Source organism: Homarus americanus, unplaced genomic scaffold (assembly GCF_018991925.1).
Source record: "Homarus americanus isolate GMGI-L3 unplaced genomic scaffold, GMGI_Hamer_2.0 scaffold40248, whole genome shotgun sequence".
In the NCBI taxonomy this organism is placed as follows: domain Eukaryota; kingdom Metazoa; phylum Arthropoda; class Malacostraca; order Decapoda; family Nephropidae; genus Homarus; species Homarus americanus.
The window spans coordinates 5,985,871-6,005,612 of record NW_024712526.1 but is presented as its reverse complement, the minus strand read 5'-3'; the positions used below and the strand labels follow the sequence as shown (position 1 = coordinate 6,005,612).

At 35.9% G+C, this 19,742-nt stretch overlaps 1 protein-coding gene across 5 annotated transcripts in view; it reads right to left on the bottom strand.

Moving 5' to 3' along the window:
- LOC121861409 (heat shock factor protein-like) overlaps window positions 1–19,742 on the bottom strand; it is a 29,578-nt gene that overhangs the window by 5,035 nt on the left and 4,801 nt on the right. The window contains exons 3-10 of one of the 5 annotated variants that reach the window (XM_042359097.1): window positions 19,079–19,203; window positions 13,745–13,984; window positions 9,338–9,511; window positions 7,847–7,998; window positions 6,240–6,358; window positions 2,883–3,063; window positions 834–1,001; window positions 329–437 (exon numbers count right to left, since the gene is read on the bottom strand). In XM_042359097.1, the coding sequence (XP_042215031.1) occupies window positions 329–437; window positions 834–1,001; window positions 2,883–3,063; window positions 6,240–6,358; window positions 7,847–7,998; window positions 9,338–9,511; window positions 13,745–13,984; window positions 19,079–19,203 (1,268 nt within the window). The remainder of the gene's footprint in view (window positions 1–328; window positions 438–833; window positions 1,002–2,882; window positions 3,064–6,239; window positions 6,359–7,846; window positions 7,999–9,337; window positions 9,512–13,744; window positions 13,985–19,078; window positions 19,204–19,742) is intronic. The other 4 variants (XM_042359107.1, XM_042359116.1, XM_042359124.1 and 1 more) reach the window with 4 other exon arrangements.

The following is a 19,742-nucleotide window of genomic DNA, read 5'->3' as shown; positions in this document are numbered from 1 at the left end:
AGAATTTAAGACCCTGGAATCAAAAAAACTGCCTATCTCTAGTCTGGCCTGATTAGTTTCAGGTATGCATACCAAACTTGAAATATCTATAAATTACCATATATTGCTGGTACACCTCTGTTAAATTAATAATTTGCAAGAAACAAGTTTGGTGCTGCAATTTAATTATTTCAGAACATTTCGACCAAACTAATAAAAGCTGGAGGACTACCAAGGTGCCAAACTAGACAGAGGCTTTGTCCAAGTGATGAAAGCTAGCATTGGAAATGTAACCAACATCACAAGTGAAATTTACTGTACATACAACATAAAGTGTGAGATTTCTCACCGTAAGAAGCATAGATGGTTCAACATTGAAATTGCCTGCATTAAGTAGATCTTGCAGGGAATCGATGGTGGTCTGCATATCCTCCAAGTGGGTCTGTAGTTCTTGCCTGCTTTAGAATTAAAATAAAATTTCCCCTATAATTAATCACCTCAGAAAATAATGGATAATATCATCAGACACGCAGTAATCTCCCAAATATTTGTGCTTTTAGTATTTACAAATCAATTATCTCATGGAAAAAAGTTAAGACTATTTTCTTAATATTTGAGAATGTTCTCAATTACTGTATCTGACATCAGCCATATACTGTAAGTAAGAGAACTTCTTAAAGAACTATGGTGTACAAAACATGTGTTAGCTTGTCAATTTAGTACTGTGGGTGTTTAGGGGTTAGTTTAAGGTGATAATACCGGGTCATGAAGAAAATTCAGCACTCTCGCAACACAACTCTAATGCCATTAGGCAAGGCTCTGCTCAATTCCAAAAGATCTAAATATTTACTTACTTCTGCATGTTCTTTTCTGGAACAGCAACACTCATAGAGGAAGATTGTGGAGCAGACTTCTCGGTCTTAACAGCTTTAATCTTACCCTTCTGTGCTACTTTGTGGACCTGAGACTTTGCAGATGTAGAAGAGGTTGAAGTGCTAGGTGCCATGGTAGACTTCGCTCCACTGAAAATGCAACAGCTAAATCAATACATAAACAAACTCAGATGCCATTAAAATATTTAAAAAAATTAATTATACTGAACTAAAATTGTTAAACCTTTTTTGACTATAATGCAGGGAGGCCAGAAGCAAGAGTAAGCAAACTCTATCCTCCTCTTACTTCTTTTTGGTTAAGTATATGAGGCTTGAGGCTGTCTGACTTATCTTGAATTCCAACTTATACATAATCCCCCAGGTGGTTTCAACCATTATTTTGCTGAAAAATCCATAAAAAAATATATTAGTAATAATGGTACACATTTATACTGCACCTATTGTGCTATATTGTATCAGATGAAACAAGAGGTGGAGGATGATAGGGGCTGCTTACACTTACAGTATGTATATTCACACAGTTATTTAATTGCAGTACACTTTCTATTTAGTTACACTAATATGTAGTATGCACTTAAATCTGTCTGGTGTCATAAAAAGTATTTCACACCAGCCCAAACTCCTTACAGATAATGTTCATGGAGACACCAGCATCAATTCTGTCTTATATCTTCAGTTTCTCTTCAATGGTAGTTCTGAACACCATCCTTTTTGTTCCAGTGGTCCTCAGTGGTGTTGTTTTGCCTTTACTTACTTTAGTGACCATAATAATACACCAAGGAAGCAGTAAATACAGTACAGTGGTCCCTCGGTTAACAAACACAATTCGTTCCAGAAGGCCGTTCGTTAACTGAAAATTTTGTTAACCGAATCCATTGTTTCAATGGAATATTGGGTAATTGGTTCCAGCTCACCGAAAAGTACTGTACACACAAAGTAAAAAATAAATAAATGCAGTAAAGTACACTTACTTGGAGGTGTGTATGTAGAAGGCTCCTGGTTGATGATAATGATGGGAATTAGAAGTGGGGGTGGAGGAGAAGGGAGAAGAGAAGGAAGTGGGGATGGAGGAGAAATCACCTTTCAGGGGTCCAATGCTTGACGCCTCATTTCACCAATAAAATTTTAAGTTCACAAGGTGTAATTCAAGATTATTTCCTTTAAATCAACACTGCACTGCACTACATATTATCAATATGTTAAATAAATTTCAGAATGTCCAATAATTGTACTGTAAAAACGTAAAAATACTCTGTGTTTAAGAGACCCACAAGCAAGATGTTTCCTCCACTGAACAGAGACACAAACAGACGCCTTGGTGGGTGAGTGAAGTGGCTGATGGGCACACCAAACACTAGTTCCCTGTACTGCAATTATATTAAATAAGTGTTAAAATGACTAATAATTTTAATATAAAACTTGGAAAAATATTGAATAGCACAACCTTCTTGATATTTACTCCAATGGAAACGAATGTAAGCCCTAGAACCGATTTCTGTATTGGCGGACTAATCTACCAGCCGATGAGCAAGCCAAAACATGTTGACATGTTTACGTATGAATTTCGTTAATCAAATTTTTTTTCGTTAACAGAATTGAAGATTCTTATGGAAAGTAATACGTTAACCGAGGGACCACTGTACATACAAAACCAGAGTGAGCAACGGAGAAGTGGTCACAACAACAATGTGGGAACTGACTCCTCTCCCAACTGCCGCCCCACACAACCTCCCTTAAGCCAAAGCTCATGTGACTTACAGAAGTCTGACTTATAGGGGTCTTACTATATGATGTAATAATATCTGTACGTTGGGGAGACTACATGACCAATGTTACTGTTACACAAATTATGACTTATTAGATGTTGATCAAAGACTTATGTCATTCATTTTACATTCATCTATAAACCTAAATAATATAATACATAATCCATTAGTTGTTAGTTAAACATTTGCCTCTACAGTAATTACCTAAAACATGCTTCAAGAAACATAAGCAAAATATAATCACCTGGAGCTTAAGACAGGGCTTTCATTGACGTCATACTTGAATGACTGCGTCACAGCACTTGGATCAACAGTATTTAGGAGCTCAGGGCTGAGGGGTGCTTCATCAAGTAAAGTACTATGAGTAAATTTTGAGCGCGTACCCTCATCTAAGTCTGTTCCACCAGGACTTATAATACTTGATGCTGAAAAGGAGCAGCTTTTTAACTAATGACCATATATAAAATTGTGATAGAGTACAGTACACATTTAAACATGGCTGGATTCAGAGAGGGACACTGTTTTTTTTTTTTTTTTCACAAACCAGCAGTGATGTGTGATGGATCCAGGAAATTTGTTTAATTTGGGCACCTAGATACCAATTAATGTTATTTACCATCTACCTTGTAAAAGGGGTACTCATTATCCGAGTCATCTATAATTATCTGTGACTTCACATTTATGAGGCCAAATTATTTCTGAACTACAGTAAAGCCTCCGATAACAACGGTTCGACCAACAACTTTTCATATTTAAAACCCAAGTTAATTTAGGACCCAATTCAATTTACGTCCTTATTTCATTCGTATTTACGACCAAAATATAATAAAAATAAATAAAATTACATTTTCATATAAATAATAATTAAATCCCAATATGTATTATTAAACAAAAAAAATTACTGTAAAATAAAATTAAGAGCGCCTTGTGCAAAGAAGCTGCCTGGCTAATGAGTGGTAAACAACAGTCGGAGCTTGGCGGGCCTTTTGTTTTCACGCATCTGAACAGGAACAGGAGAAAAACTTTCTCAGGTTTCTTACAGCATTTTTGCATCCCTATTCAACATGAGCAAGAGAGCAAGTGAAGGTAATGGCGTTAGCTAATAGAAAGTGTATAAGCTTAGCAGAGAAACTAGATGTGTTAAAACAATATGAAAAAGGTGAGAGGTCTGTGGATATTAGATGGAGTAAGCAATGAGCATATTTTCTGAAGTGGATCCATTAACAGAACAAAGCGTTAAAATTTAAATAAACGCAAATGACCTCTACATAAGGACGTATAATGAGAAAAGAAAGCAGCTGTGCAAGGTTCTTTCAACAGCTTTATTATTCGAAGGCCTAAACCATCAACTTCAGCTACACCATCAAATTCAGCATCATAAGCAGATTCAACATCAACTTCAGGTTCAGTAACAGTTGCAGCAACAGCTTTATGGAAAGCTACAGCTTCAGCCAGAGTTGAACCTGATGCCTTCGTCATCTGAGTAAAAACTCGCACAATATTCATTGGCTGTCCTCATGTTTTAGACTTTACCACCATTGGTGAGTAGAATTTTTGTTTTACATTCGTAAATATATTTAAAACATATATGAACAGTAAATAAGAGTTGCTTTCATATTCATAGGTAGAGAAATGGCGATATGTTTTCACAGGTACGCACTTACTGTTCATACGTTGGCGTTCCCAATCGTCTCGCCTTATTTCTTTCCCATTAGCGGTTAGCCACTTCTATTGTTCCATTTATTAACATTAAAAAACATTACTTAAAACATACATACAGGTATTCAATTTTTTTAAATTAAGTTCACTACAGCTACAACCAGGGTCTTATTTTCTTCAGTTTCTTACGTAGAACCATCATCACTCACGAAAACAATGCCGCCTTGTCTCCTCTTGTGTGTTTTAATATTCTACGTATTATTAATGAATTGCATTGTTCATTTCACATATATAAACATTAATTCAATCAAATACATATTCAGTAATAAACATTAATGAATCTTTTGTACATATTCTTAAGATATAAGACTCTCCTTGAGTGCGCACGTACTGTATACATTGGCGTTCCACTATCAGTCTCACTTTTTCTTTAATATCAGTGGTTACTTCTACTGTACATTAAATAACATTAATTAAAACAGATATTTTTTACATTAATTTTACTACAACAACAACCAGGGTCTTATTTTCTTCAGTATCAGGTGGATAACTGGCATTATGGGTGTAAACACTGACAACAATGTCGTCTCTTATCCTCTTGTGTGTTTTAATATTCTACGTATTATTAATGAATTGTATTGTTCATTTCGCATATATAAAGATTAATTCAATCAAATACATATTCAGTAATAAACAATAATGATTCTTTTGTACATATTTTTGAAAAGATAAATGACACGGTTTCCTTAAATCCGCACGTATATGCTGGCGGTCCCAATCCATCTCTTTATTTTCTCTTTGCCATTAGTGGTTAGCTACTTCTATTGTTCCATTTATTAACATTAAATAACATTACTTAAAACATATATATTAATTTTTTACATAAATTTTACTACAGCTACAACCAGGGTCTTATTTTCTTAATTTTCTCGTGTAGAACTATCGTCCCGGACGTAAACACAAACAAAAACAATGGCGTCCCATCTCCTCTTGTGTAACCATATTATTATTCATTTATATTGTGTAAGGTGCATTCAGAAACATTATTCAAAGAATATAGTTTGCAATTTTCATTAATTGTATTGTTTTGGGGGAAAAGAGGGTAAAAAGCCACACAAGGGATATGAAAAGGTCACACTTGGGAACACATCTCATTATTGTTGCTTTATTTTAATGGTAATTAACCTTTTAAATATTTTCAATTATTTCAAAGGTCATTAATTAACACTAATTACTCGAATTTTTAAATTGTGATCCCAGATCCTTAATCAGCACGTAAAGTCGTACCTTTGTATGAAATTTTAACAAAATTTATTTTTTACCCCAAGTACCAAAAAACTTAGGTAATTAAGGCCAGGATTACTTTTGATGTAAATTGATATTTTGGGAGAAAATTAATACTAACTTGTTTAAATTGTAAAGATAATAGGTAGTCCAGTTTTTTGAGTGACTCCACAGTGGCAAAATCTGAAACTACTGAAAGATACAAGGTGCAAAGGTCCCCAATATGCTTTAACTTTAAAACCCGAGTAATGACAATGACAAAAAACCTGAAATAATTTGCAAGAAAAAGATTTTGAAAATATGTTAATATTTGCACATGATTAAAAGAATGTACTATAAGATATAAGAAGCAACTATACAGCCAACCCTCATCAACTGCAGAATTATCTACCATTTTTACTTATACAATTGGGAGGAGGGGAAGCAACAGCCTTTGCCTGGAGTTCAGTCATCACTGGGTGCTCATGTCAAGCAAGTGTACCTACTCCAACACAGTCAGTCTGCCTCGTAGAGTGGTGATATACACTAATGTTCAAGAGCAATAAAATTTTCTTGGTTATTTCATTTACATTCCTGTTTACTAACCTTGAATTACAATGGCACACATTCTCCTTCCTACAATGCCCACAACTGAGCAAAAAATAAACAAGTCACTCACCAAGGATAGGTTGTTCTTGGATACTTATTTCCGGGAACTGAAATATTTCACCATTGACAGTGAGTACGGTCTCTGGTTCCATTATGTTATTACTGGATTCTCCTGCAGGGGTCCTCATGCTATAAAATACAATGTTAGGATTAATTTTGTAATAAAAATAAATTAGAAGATTAATTAATTAGGCAAAATTCAATACTGTATTCCAATCAGAATATAAATATATACAGGGGGTATATATACTGTAGTACAATAAAATATTCAGTAACATGTAAACTCCACCCACACAACCAATGCTCGGCCAGTTAATAAAAACAGCAGCTAAATTCTATGTGAGCCAAGAACAAACATCAGAGCACCCTGTGAACTGTCCTGTTTGTACATGTGGCGAGAATAAAGTTGTATGGACAGCATATTACAGGTGTGAAGAAAGTAAGGGCGCAGTATGAGGTACTTTTTCACATTTATACAGGTCACAGGTTATAAGCATATCACTATTGTAGAGGTTAAGGCAGCAGGTGTATCACGTGTGGAGAGGGAAGGCTGCATGTGTAACCAACAGAGCACAAAAATGGTAAGGTAGGTGTCAACAAAATCATCACAGTTCATGATATGCCTATTGCCTGATTTGACCTATAACGTTCAGCTTACTTTTGACACAGACTTGAGTGTGATCATCTGCACAACAACTAGCAATAAAATCAAGAGCAAAATGATGTACCAGTATTATTTTGAGGATAAGGAAGATAAGATGAACTGTGACTACAATGTTTGAAGGATGAGGTATATATCAAAGCTCTTTAATTGATTCAATTGAGTAAATTGGATAAAAGCACTGAGACATATTCAATTCCATGGATCCAGTGAAAGTAACAGGAAGTTAGCCCCAAATTTTTGTTGCAATGTACAGTCAACAGCAGAAGTTCGTCCTGAGCCAACCTGCATGATATGAGGCAAGAGATCTGGTAACACTGTTTGGGGAAGTTAACACATTCTTTAAATGGCTTGTTATTTAAGATTTATGATCAGAGTTTGCTTAAGAATACAATTCTTGTATATAACTTCATTAGTATCAATGTGTAAAATGTGGGAAAACAATGTTATTGAGAAATATGACATTGTTATTTTATACAGTTGTAGGTACAGCATATTACAGGTGTGAAGAGAGTAAGGGCACAGTATGAGGTAATTTTTCACATTTATACAGATCACAAGGTTATAAGCTTATCACTCGTTGGCATCAGCAGTACAAATAACCATATACATCTGGTTCCCAATTATGAATCATCTTGCAGCAATGTCATATATTTCTCAATATTATTATTTTTTCCACATTTTACACATTGATACTAATTAAGTTATATGCAAGAAATGTATCGTTAGGCAACAAATAACTAGTCATTAAAGTATATCTGTCAACTCTTTCGCATACAGTGTTACCAGATCACCTGTCACACATCCCACTTGTATACGTAACTGATATACTGTAAAGCAACTGGACTGGCTGAAAAGTTGCAACAATGTAAGTAATTACTGAATCTAAAGGTGAAAAGCAACTATGGTACCGCTAAATCTATCTAATACTGACAGAATCCTCTCTATATACTTACACCTTGTCAACTTCAGGTAACTTTGCAGCCATGCCATAAAATGTGTCTTTTATTGGGTTATCATCATCGGGTAAAAAGATGTTGGGATCATCAGCATCTACGAGATCTGTCACTTCCTGGATCTGTGCCCCACCTTCACAGTCTCCCACAAGCTAAAATGTTTGGGTATTTTGGAAAAGAATTCACTTAGTTAAATACTTTATTCATACTACTAATGTCTGTCAGTCTGATCTCTCTAAAACAACTACAGCTCCTCCCCGACTTATGACCACCCGGACATAAGACTGCCTCAGTCGTACCAAAATTTTGTCAAATTACGTATTTTCGAGTCCCAACGTCAGTGATTGCACTGTGTACTGACAAAATTTCCGTTTGTAATTCACTTTAAAATGGCTGGCAAGCTTAAAAGTGAGAGTTTTGTGCTGCTGAGAAGAAAAAGAGACACCCATTTTAGATTTTCCACGTATTATTTAAGCATTTTCGACTTAAGACCATTTTGACTTACGACCTGGATTTGGGTCCCTAACCTCGTCGTAAGTCGGGGATGAGCTGTATTATCAATTCTCAATGTGAACTCTTTGCAAAAATTTTTACTTAAAAACTAAAAAGGGAATTCATTTGTAACTTTCTAATAATAGTTCCATGTTAATACACACATCCACCAATTATTTTCATATATATACATACAAAATTGCTCTAAACTTTGTACAAGTTATCTACCTCATGGAGTTTTGATCACAAAACCCCTTTTTCTGGTAGAGTCCAAAACCAGGTAGCTCTTTTAATGTACAGTATTGTAACATGATTAACTAGGAGATTATTTAACCCTCAGACATGAACAACCAGTCTCAACAAATATAAACCACCCTTCCCTCCTCCCTGCAATGATAACCTCAAACGATGAGGCATGTGCAAAGAAGAGGAGTGAAACATTTAGAGCAGCGGACACTCTCTGGGTTACGGATGACTAGGGTTTTGCTCTTAATTGTGTTGCAAAATGACTGGAAAGTGCCCACATGATAGTAAGAGTGCAGGACATGCTTGTAAACAAAGTAATAGATCTAGAGCAGAAAATTAAAGTTTCACAACCCTTTGCAATTCCTGTTCACTCTCTGTTAGAGGCATTGTTTACCAGCGATACTGTGCTGCATATATATCCTATTAACCAGTCCCCTGCAGCTACTACCCAAATCTCCCTAGCCTTCATCTCCCTCACCATTCTATCCATATATACAAGATCCAAAATGCAATGACCCAAGTCTAAAAGATAATACACCAAGATCTACATATGAAAGACTTTTAAGATCATTATGTGCAACTGAAAAAAAAATGTATAAAAGACGTGCTACAATAAAACTACCTGGTTTTACCCTACTAAAATGTTAACAATGTTAGTAGTATGTTCATTGTTATATGATAAATGTTCTTATATATCTTAAGATTTATAATTTTAGATTTATTGTTATTTCAACATAAATATGACTGATTTACCTGAGAGAAACTCACATCAATGGGCGTTCCCTGAGAGAACTGTGGGAGAGGGTTGATCTTGGTGGATGAAGACGAGTTCTCCTCTCCACCTTCCAAAGCCAAGTGACCAAATTTTCTCTTTGGAACCAGAGTCTTAGAGGGACTCTTCACCATGGCAATGAGGAAGTGGATGAGCTGAAAATAAATAAAATAAATAAATAGATACTAAATAGAATAATAAAACTATTTTAAACTAGACAACTCAAATTTCTATATACTACAGTACCTGTACTTACCTTCATGGTTCCAACATAAAACAAAAGCAATTACAGTGACCCCTCGGTTAACGAACTCAATCCGTTCCAGAAGGTCGTTCGTTAACCGAAAAGTTCGTTAACCGAAACCATTGTTTCAATGGGTTTTTGGGTAATTGGTTCCAGCTCACCGAAAATTGCCTAAATTCAACAAAAATGGTAGAAAAGTTCACTTACTTTGAGGTGTGTATGTAGAAGGCTCCTGGATGATGATGATGATGATGGGAATTAGAATAGGGGTGGAGGAGAAGGAAGAAGAGAAGGCATTGGGGTGGAAGAGAAATCACCCCATGGCACCATTTCACCCATAAAATTTTAGTTCTCTTGGTGTATTTCAAGATTACTTTCTTTAAATCAACACTGCACTGCATTATATATTGTCAATATGTAAAATATATTTCAAAATGACCAATAATTTGCTTGGAAACACAGAAAAAAAGCGTTTAGTTGAAGAGAGTCTCAAGCAAGATGTTACCTCCAGTGAAAACAGAGAGAGACTAACGCCTGTTTGCTGTGTTAAGAGGCTGGATGCCGCGCATTAAACTAGTCACTTTACCTTCAATTATGTTCAATAATTGTTAAAATGACTAAAAAATTGAATATTAAACTTTTAAAATTATTGAATAGTATAAACTTCTTGATATTTACTAAAATAGTAAGGAATTTAAGCCCTAGAACCGATTAATGTATTGGCGGACTGATACTAAAGCTGGTTGCCCGGTCAGTGCAAGCGAAAACATGTTGAGGTCGGTTCGTAAGAAATTCGTTAACCGAATTGAAGATCCTTATGGAAGGCAGTTCGTTAACCGAAATTTCGTTAAACAAGGGGTCACTGTACAATAAAGCCTCCAATAACAACGGTTCGACCAACAACTTTTCATATTAAAGACCCTCGTTAATTTAGGACCCAATTCAATTTGTCTTTATTTCATTCGTATTTACGACCAAAATATAATAAAAAATACAATAAAATTACATTTTCATATAAATAATAACTAAATCCAATATGCATAATAAAACAAAATACTGTAAAATAAAATGAAGACGCCTTGCACAAAGATGCTACCTGACTAATAAGTGGTAAACAACAGTCAGAGCTTGGCGAGCCTTTTGTTTTCACCCATCTGGAACAGGAACAGGAGAAAAACTTTCTCAGGTTTCTTACAGCATTTTTACATCTCTATTCAACATGAGCAAGAGAGCAAGTGAAGGTAGTGGTGTTAGCTAATAGAAAGTGTATAAGCTTAGCAGAGAAACTAGATGTGCTAAAACAATATGAAAAAGGTGAGAGGTCTGTGGATATTATATGGAGCAAGCAATGAACATATTTTCTGAAGTGGATCCATTAACAGAACAAAGCGTTAAAATTTAAATAAACGCAAATGACCTCTACATAAGGATGTATAATGAGAAAAGAAAGCAGCTGTGCAAGGTTCTTTCAACAGCTTTATTATTCGAAGGCCCAAGCCATCAACTTCAGCTACACCATCAAATTCTGCATCATAAGCAGCTTCAACATCAACTTTTCAGGTTCAGTAACAGTTGCAGCAACAGCTTTATGGAAAGCTACAGCTTCAGCCAGAGTTGAACCTGATGCCTTCGTCATCTGAGTAAAAACTCGCACAATATTCATTGGCTGTCCTCATGTTTTAGACTTTACCACCATTGGTGAGTAGAATTTTTGTTTTACATTCATAAATATTATTTAAAACATATATGAACAGTAAATAAGTGTTGCTTTCATATTCATAGGTAGAGAAATGACGATATGTTTTCACATGTACTCACTTACTGTTCATACATAAGAACATAAGAAACATAGAAAATAAGGAGCCTGTTGGCCTGTGCATGGCAGCTCCTGTCGAGAGTTACTACCACTCTCCATCATCCATGAATCTATCTAGCCTCCTTTTAAAACTTTCCAGCATTCCAGCGCGTACTACAAAGTTGCTAAGCTTGTTCCACTTGTTGGCGTTCCCAATCGTCTCGCTTTATTTCTTTACCATTAATGATTAGCTACTTCTAGTGTTCCATTTATTAACATTAAATAACACATAAAGGTATTATTTTTTTTTAAATTAAGTTCACTACAGCTACAACCAGGGTTTTATTTTCTTCAGTTTCTTATGTAGAGCCATCGTCACTAACGAAAACAATGCCGTCTTGTCTCCTCGTGTGTATTTTAATATTCTACGTACTGTATTATTAAAGAATTGCATTGTTCATTTCACATATATAAACGTTAATTCAATCAAATACATATTCATTAATAAACAATAATGAATCTTTTGTACATACGGTGGTCCCTCGATTAATGAACACAATTGGTTCCACAGAGTCGTTCATTACCCGAAAATTTTGTTAACTGAATCTATTATTTCAATGGGATATTGGGTAATTGGTTCCAACTCACAGAGAAAGTACATACAAAGTACTGTATACCGGTAATAGAATTAACAAAACATTAAATATAAACTAAATAAAGTACTATACTGTATAATATACTGTATAATAATAAATAAAAAAAACAATGAAAAACTATATTTTAACTTACTTTGAGGTGTGTATGTCGTATTACCGGCAGCTTTGTTTACATATCAAACAGCTGATCGTAGAGAGCATTGGTTCTAATGCCTTCTTCATGTTTCATAATAATTTCTGCACTGTATATAATCAATATGTGAACTAAATTTCAGAATGACCAATAATTTTAATGTAAAAATGCAAAAAATATTCAAGAGACCAACAAACTGGATGTTCACTCCATCGTAAACAAAGATAAACTGAGAAGCGTTGGTGGGTGATTCGATCAGCTGAAGGGCACACAAAAACTGTTCCCTGTACTGTATATATTATCAATATGTTAACTAAATTAGAATGACCAATAATTTTAATATAAAAAATACAAAAATATTCAAGAGCACAACTTTCTTGATATTTACTCCACTGGAAACGAATGTAAACATAGAACCAATTACTGTATTGGCGGACTAGCCAATCAGCTGATGCGCACAAGAAAGCGCGTTTCTCGTAAGGCTTTCGCTAATCGAAGATTTGTTCGTTAATGGAATTGAAAATTCTTATGTGAGCTAATTCGCTAACCGAAATTTTGTTAATTGGACCGTTATTAATCGAGGGACCCCTGTATTCTTAAGATAAATGAATATGTTTCCTTGAGTGCGCACGTACTGTATACACCGCCGTTCCACCAGCAGTCTCACTTTTTCTTTAATATCAGTGGTTATTTCTACTGTACATTAAATAATATTAATTAAAACATACATATTTTTTACATTAATTTTACTACAACAACAACCAGGGTCTTATTTTCTTAATTTTCTTGTGTAGAACTATCGTCCCGGACGTAAACACAAACAAAAACAATGGCGTCCCATCTCCTCTTGTGTGACCATATTATTATTCATTTATATTGTGTAAGGTGCATTCAGAAACATTATTCAAAGAATATAGTTTGCAATTTTCATTAATTGTATTGTTTTGGGGGAAAAGAGGGTAAAAAGCCACACAAGGGATATGAAAAGGTCACACTTGGGAACACATCTCAATATTGTTGCTTTATTTTAATGGTAATTAATGATTCGCGATAAGACGATTCACCTTACACTGCAATATTGGAGGACACATTAACGTCGTTATTCGAGGCTTTACTGTACAACAATTCTGCCAGTGTCAACGAATCATAATGCTGCACAGAGCAGAGTACCAGGTAATCATTTCAAGAACTTTAATCAAGGTATAACTTATGGCATCTTTATCAAATTGAACGGTAAGTAAAGAATATAAATAAAAAAAATAAATGGCCCAGAACAATAACAGCTTTTAATTTTTACTCAATCGCCAACAATCAGCATATAACATCTGTCCTTGAGGTCCTGCTCCCCATTTTTATATTAAAACAAAAGTAACTCTAGATGGTGTTGTGTTCGTAGGACATTTAAGTTACAAAGATACCCAGAACCACCAACTAAACAGTACGGGAAAAATACATAAAGCAATGCAGCCACTGCAGTAGTTGGGACTTTCCAAAACCATTTATTTTTTAAGTGTTTTAAAACATCAATCCATTAACATAAAAATTATACTCAGAACTCACCTTCTCAATAATCTGTTGTTGCTTGGAGAACTTTTGTCTCATGCTGGCATATTCTCTCCAAAGGGCCTCATTTTCACGTTTAAGACCGAGAAGTTTGGTGCTCATAGACTCGTGGTCACGTTTCATATCCCGCACCTCATTCAACAGCTTGCTCACACTCTTGTTCTCTTCTATGATCATCGTGCGGCTGGTGGGTATCTGGGAAAAATCGACGCCATCGCTTGCAAGTCTCCGTTGTTGCTGCAAGAGATGCAAATGGGAAACCTACACACAAGGACAAGTCCATTACCAATGTTTCTCGAACAATCTGGTGGAAAATGACTTTGATATAATTTTACATAAATCTAATAGTTCCAGCAATTTTTTTTATTAATAATGCTTGCACAATGTTTACAATATTATGCAAAACAAATCCCGAGAGATAAACCTCCTTTTCTCGATAAAAAAAATCCTATGTCCTGCAACTCCTCTGGAATCAGATTTCATACCAGTATCATAAAACTGTCAATATAAGGTTACCTGTATAGTAATTCAATACCAAAATCTATTATAATCAACATACAGTAGACACACAGTTTCATGTTACTTCTGGCATCATATTCTGAATATTTAGCAGCTCCGATAAATTCTCTGCAGAATTACTAAACAGTATTTCTTATCGTAAAAAAGAGTGGAGTTTTATGAATAAACATACTGAAAAGTTTATACTTATTAAAATTTATGAAGAACAAGTGTCAATTCCAGGAAAGTGCTTATAAGCAATTTGGCAGCAGTGACCATTCTTGCTTGCTAAGACATTACCATATCAGCATATAAGTTACAATACTGTACAGTTATACCAGTGTCATGTTCTCCATATGCTCACTTGTGCAGTTCTTTTTCAGGGTACTGGATTGTCCTTATATCACCTCTTCCTTTTTTATGCTCACTCATATTATAAGTGCAGACTTGAATTGATAAAAACAGCCCAAAAACATTTGGAGTGAAGGACTGTGGTTGCCAACCCTCAGATATTATGACAATACAGGTAGTCCCCGACTTATGACTGACTCAACTTACGTCAATCCGCACTTATGACCTGCTCTGACCTTACGACCGTAGGGACATACGACCGCCGCAGTTCTGACCAAAAATATTTTCAAATGACGCGCGCATTTTCTATACCGAAACGTTTCTGTCCTGAGCGAGAGCGTGGCGTGGCTTGGGTCACCGCTTGGTGACACTCACTCAGTACAGCGCTTAGTTGGTGTTTGGCTATCGTATCCTATGCTGATCGCGCTGTGAACTTACGATATTATCGTATTTAATTGACTTTATAATGACTGGAAAGCGTACAAGTGAGAGTGCTGGTGGTAATCCAAAGAAAAGGAGACAGGCAATTACTTTTGAGATGAAAATGAAGATAATAATGCAATATGAGAATGGAAAACCTGTAGCAACAATCTCACGTGACCTAGGTTTCTCGCACTCGACCATATCCACTATTCTGAAGGACAAGGAACGTATTCGCGATGTAGAGAAAGGAACAACACCTATAAAGGGAACTATAATTTCGAAGAAAAGACAAGGTCCTATTCACGATATGGAAAAATTATTGGTGATATGGATAGAAGACCAGATACAGAAGCATGTACCCTTAAGCATTCTAACCTCACAGGCTAAAGCAAGAAGCCTGTTCCAAAGCCTGAAGGAGCAGGCAGGAGATGAATGTGAGCAAACCTTTACAGCAAGTCATGGGTGGTTTAATAGATTTAAAAAACGCTACAGTCTACACAATGTTAAGGCGAGTGTAGAGGCAGCTAGTGCTGATGTTGGTGCTGCCGAAGCTTTTAAGGAGGAGTTAAATGATGTGATTGTGGAAGGGAATTATTTGCCTGAGCAAATATTCAATGTGGATGAGACTGGATTATTGTGGAAGCGCATGCCTGAGTGGACATACATCCACAAAGAGGCGAAAACAATGCCAGGATTCAAGGACAGAATTACACTTCTGTTAGGGGGGAATGTTGCTGGTTTCAAGCTAAAGCCCTTCATGATCTATCATTCCGAGAACCCCAGGGCTTTTAAACATGTCAGCAAGCACACACTGCCAGTGTTTTATCGCAGTAACAAGAAAGCCTGGATGACCATTGTACTGTTTGAGGATTGGTTCATGAATTGTTTCATTCCTCGAGCCAAGGAGTATTGTCTGCAACAACGGATTCCATTCAAGATTTTGCTGATTTTGGATAATGCTCCAGGACACCCACCACACCTGGACGACAAGCACCCTGATGTTAAGGTAGTCTACCTTCCACCTAACACTACCTCTGTCATCCAACCCATGGATCAAGGTGCTATTGCTGCCTTTAAAGCGTATTATTTACGTACGACCTTCACTCAGACTGTTGCTGCTGCTGAAGGTGAGAAAACGCTCAGAGAGTTTTGGAAGGAGTACAACGTTTTGTCATGTATGAAAAACATTAGTGCAGCATGGGATCAGGTTACAAAACATTGCATGAATGGAATATGGAAGAAAATCCTGAAAAGATGTGTGAACAGTTTTAGAGGATTTAATGATAATGAAGTTATTTCGGATATTAGTAACAAGATAGTGGAGTTAGGTAAACAGCTTCAGTTAGAAATTGATAATGAAGACGTTGAACAGTTGGTTGAAAGTGTAGCACAAGAGCTCAGTAACGAAGATCTTATCGAACTGGAAGCACACAAAGATACAGAGGGTGAAGCCAGTCTAAATGTAGAAGAAGGACCTGCACCCCCCAAAAAGTTTTCAGTGAAGCAAATGGCAGAGGCATTTGCTACAATTAATAAAGGAATGCAAATGTTTGATGGCATGGATCAAAATTATGAGCATTATGCCAAAGTTGACAGAATGATCCAGGATTCACTTGCTTGCTACAGAGAAATTTATAATGAAAAGAAAAAGCAAACTGTGCAGTCTAAATTGGACATCTATTTTAAGAAGTCCCCCAGTGCTGTCTCCTCACGCCCCACCAGTGCTGCCTCTTCACTCCCTCAAAGATGATCCAATACCTTCAACCAGCAAGTTTCCACAGCACATAAACCTGTCTGCAGAAAGCGACATTGATGACCCACCCAGCCCTGTCTCCTCCTCTGCTTCTTCCAGTTAATGTAGTCTCCATGTATAATTAGAAAATTATGGGAGCCCTGTGTGCATTCAGCTGACTACATTAAAGGTAAGTGCTCAGTCACACTGTATCCATTCCTCATTATTTATTACTTTTACTGTACTGTATTTCATTGTAGATTTTTTTTCTTCTTTTTTTATCTATGTCGGACTTTCGACCATTCCGACTTACGACCTGGATTTGGGTCCCTAACCCCGTCATAAGTCGGGGAGCACCTGTACTCTGATTGATTGAATTACAGTACAAAAAATATCTAGGAAAGGAAGGAAAACTTTGTTGTATTTGTAGATTTTGAGAAGGCATTTGATACTGCACCATGTGAAGTAGTGCAGTGAGCATTGAGAAAATGAGGGCTCAAGGTGTGTCTAGCATGAGATCCTGTGTGAGGGTAAATGGCAAGGAAAGTGAGGAATTTGAGGTAAAAACAGGGACCCATCAAGGGTCTGTCTTGAGGCCCCTTCTGTTTATCAAGATATTAGAGGTACTATCTTGAACCTATAGTGTTTGTGACTTTTAGTGTTGATAGCAAACAGTAATGAAGATAATGGAGAAGTTTAAAAAAATGGATGGAAGGAATAGAGTAAAAGGATTTGAGAGTGAATGTAACAAAAACAAAAGTAAATATTAGTATCATGAGTGATGAACCTACTGTTGAAATTGAAAAATGGCCAGTGTGTACACAAGGGGTGCAGTTAGTAAATGGCAGAGTGCTGGATGTTGCTGACATTAGTCATGCTGTACAGTATGTGCAAGTAATCAGGTGGCCTTAGTACGACTGGAAAAGATCAGCAATGGGAAAATATCCCTCAAATGTGTTGATTTTTGCCACCAAGGTGACATGATCATTACAGGTGGTGATGATGCTTTAGTTGCAAGAAACAGAAGTGGTTGGAAGTAGTTTAGAGAACTGTTGCTTTTATTGATGGTAAGTGGACCTTCTCTTTACTGATAAGCTGTACGTAGCTGGTGTAAGAAATGTTATGTTGTATGGTAGAGAACTTAAAGAAGATGATATATAAAGGCTTGATCAAAGTCAAATGAGAATGGTGAGATGGATGTATAATATGAATATGAGAGAAAAAACCCTATTCAGAGCTAAGAGGGCAACTGGGTATTGAGAGTATTGACAAGGTTTTGCACAGAGGAAGACTGAGATGACCCAGGCACATGGACAAAACTGAGGACATCAACTAGGTCAAGAGGTGCGCGAGTTTGAATGTTTTGAGGAGAGGTTGTAAGAAATGATCTCAAGGATATGCATCTGACTAGAGCTGTTGGAAGAGATCATGCAGCCTGGAGAGTGGTCAACTGGTAATAATGACTAACTCATGCAAGCATGGACAATAGATATGTGGTACATAATTATGAAAATATTATTTACACACTGTGCAAGCATTATTAACTTTTCTATTTTAAGAATTTAAAGCTTGTCCACCAAGTCAAACTAAAAAAATTGACCAAAATTTGGTCAACAGCTGCGTCAGCACGGGCAAAGAGAACTCCTAAAGTGTCAGCCGGACAGTCGGTCGAGACTAGTATTCACAGCACTGGCTGACGCAGCTTAAGTTTTAATTCCCATATGCATCTCAGAACAACTTTCATGTTAACAATGAAGAGGAATGAGAAGCATTTTTCTCCATTATGTCCTTAAAAACACAATAGAGAAGAATGAGAAGCATTACTCTCCATTATATCCTTAAAAAACATCCTTAATAAATCAATCTCTAAATTTTATATGAATAAACAGAACAAGATAGCAGTACTGCAAAACATATTTACACCATGATATTATATCATTAAAATCTAATGTAAAACCAAGATGATAAAGTAGCCCATGGATACAAAGGAAAGAGTGGTGATGATGAATACTGTACACAGTTTTTACTGGTAACTTCTATATCCTGCTAGACTAAGAAATATTGTGCAAGTGCTTAACATATTAGCTAAAAATAAAAGCACTTTTTCTATATTCAATGAAATTAAATAATTAACAGTTTCCATCACTAACACTTCATCTATCTTCATGTGCAATAATTACCATGAGCAACTGCTCTCTTTATTTCAAGCTTTTAAAAGAGGCAGGCTGCTTGCCATTCAAGCACTTCAAATGTTAAAAACCTTTACATCAAAATTACAATTAATATTAATTAAATGGAGATCAGGTCATCTCTAAGTCAGTCAATACCTTCCTCTTGATGTTTTCTATGAGAGCCTCCTGGCCACGGAGGAAATGTGGGTGTGCAAATTCCATATCGTCTCTTTCCACCCGCAGTCCTCCTGAATCCGCTGACACCACTTTGTGAAAACCATCTAGAACAAATGTTTTTTTTAAGTACTGTAATTTCAGTCATCATGTAACATACATCATACTGCAGCTACTAAGGATAATGTATTTGGGCACAGGACTTTTTTTCTAACACAAGAAGGTTGTTCTTATCTTGTAGACTTTTCTTAGGCTTAAAGAAAAAATAGCTGGATACATTATCTAAAAACAAATAAAAATATTAAAATACATGTAATGTATACAGTATCTTCCATCAAAATACACCAGGGGGTGGATGGGTAACTTAGTAACCATTTCCTATACAAGCTGAAACCTAAACTTATTGTTTAATTGTAATTATTTATGTCCATTTTCATTAAAAATATATATTTAAAATGTTTTAATACATTTATCAAGTGTACAGTATCATTATTCTGCAATTACGACATCTAAAAATTTTTTATAAAGTACAGTAGCAGGTACTCCTCGACTTACGACCACCCAGACATACGACCGCTGCAGTAGTATATAATATTTTTCAAATTGGGTATTTTTGAGTCCCGACGATAGTGATTGCGCTGTGTAC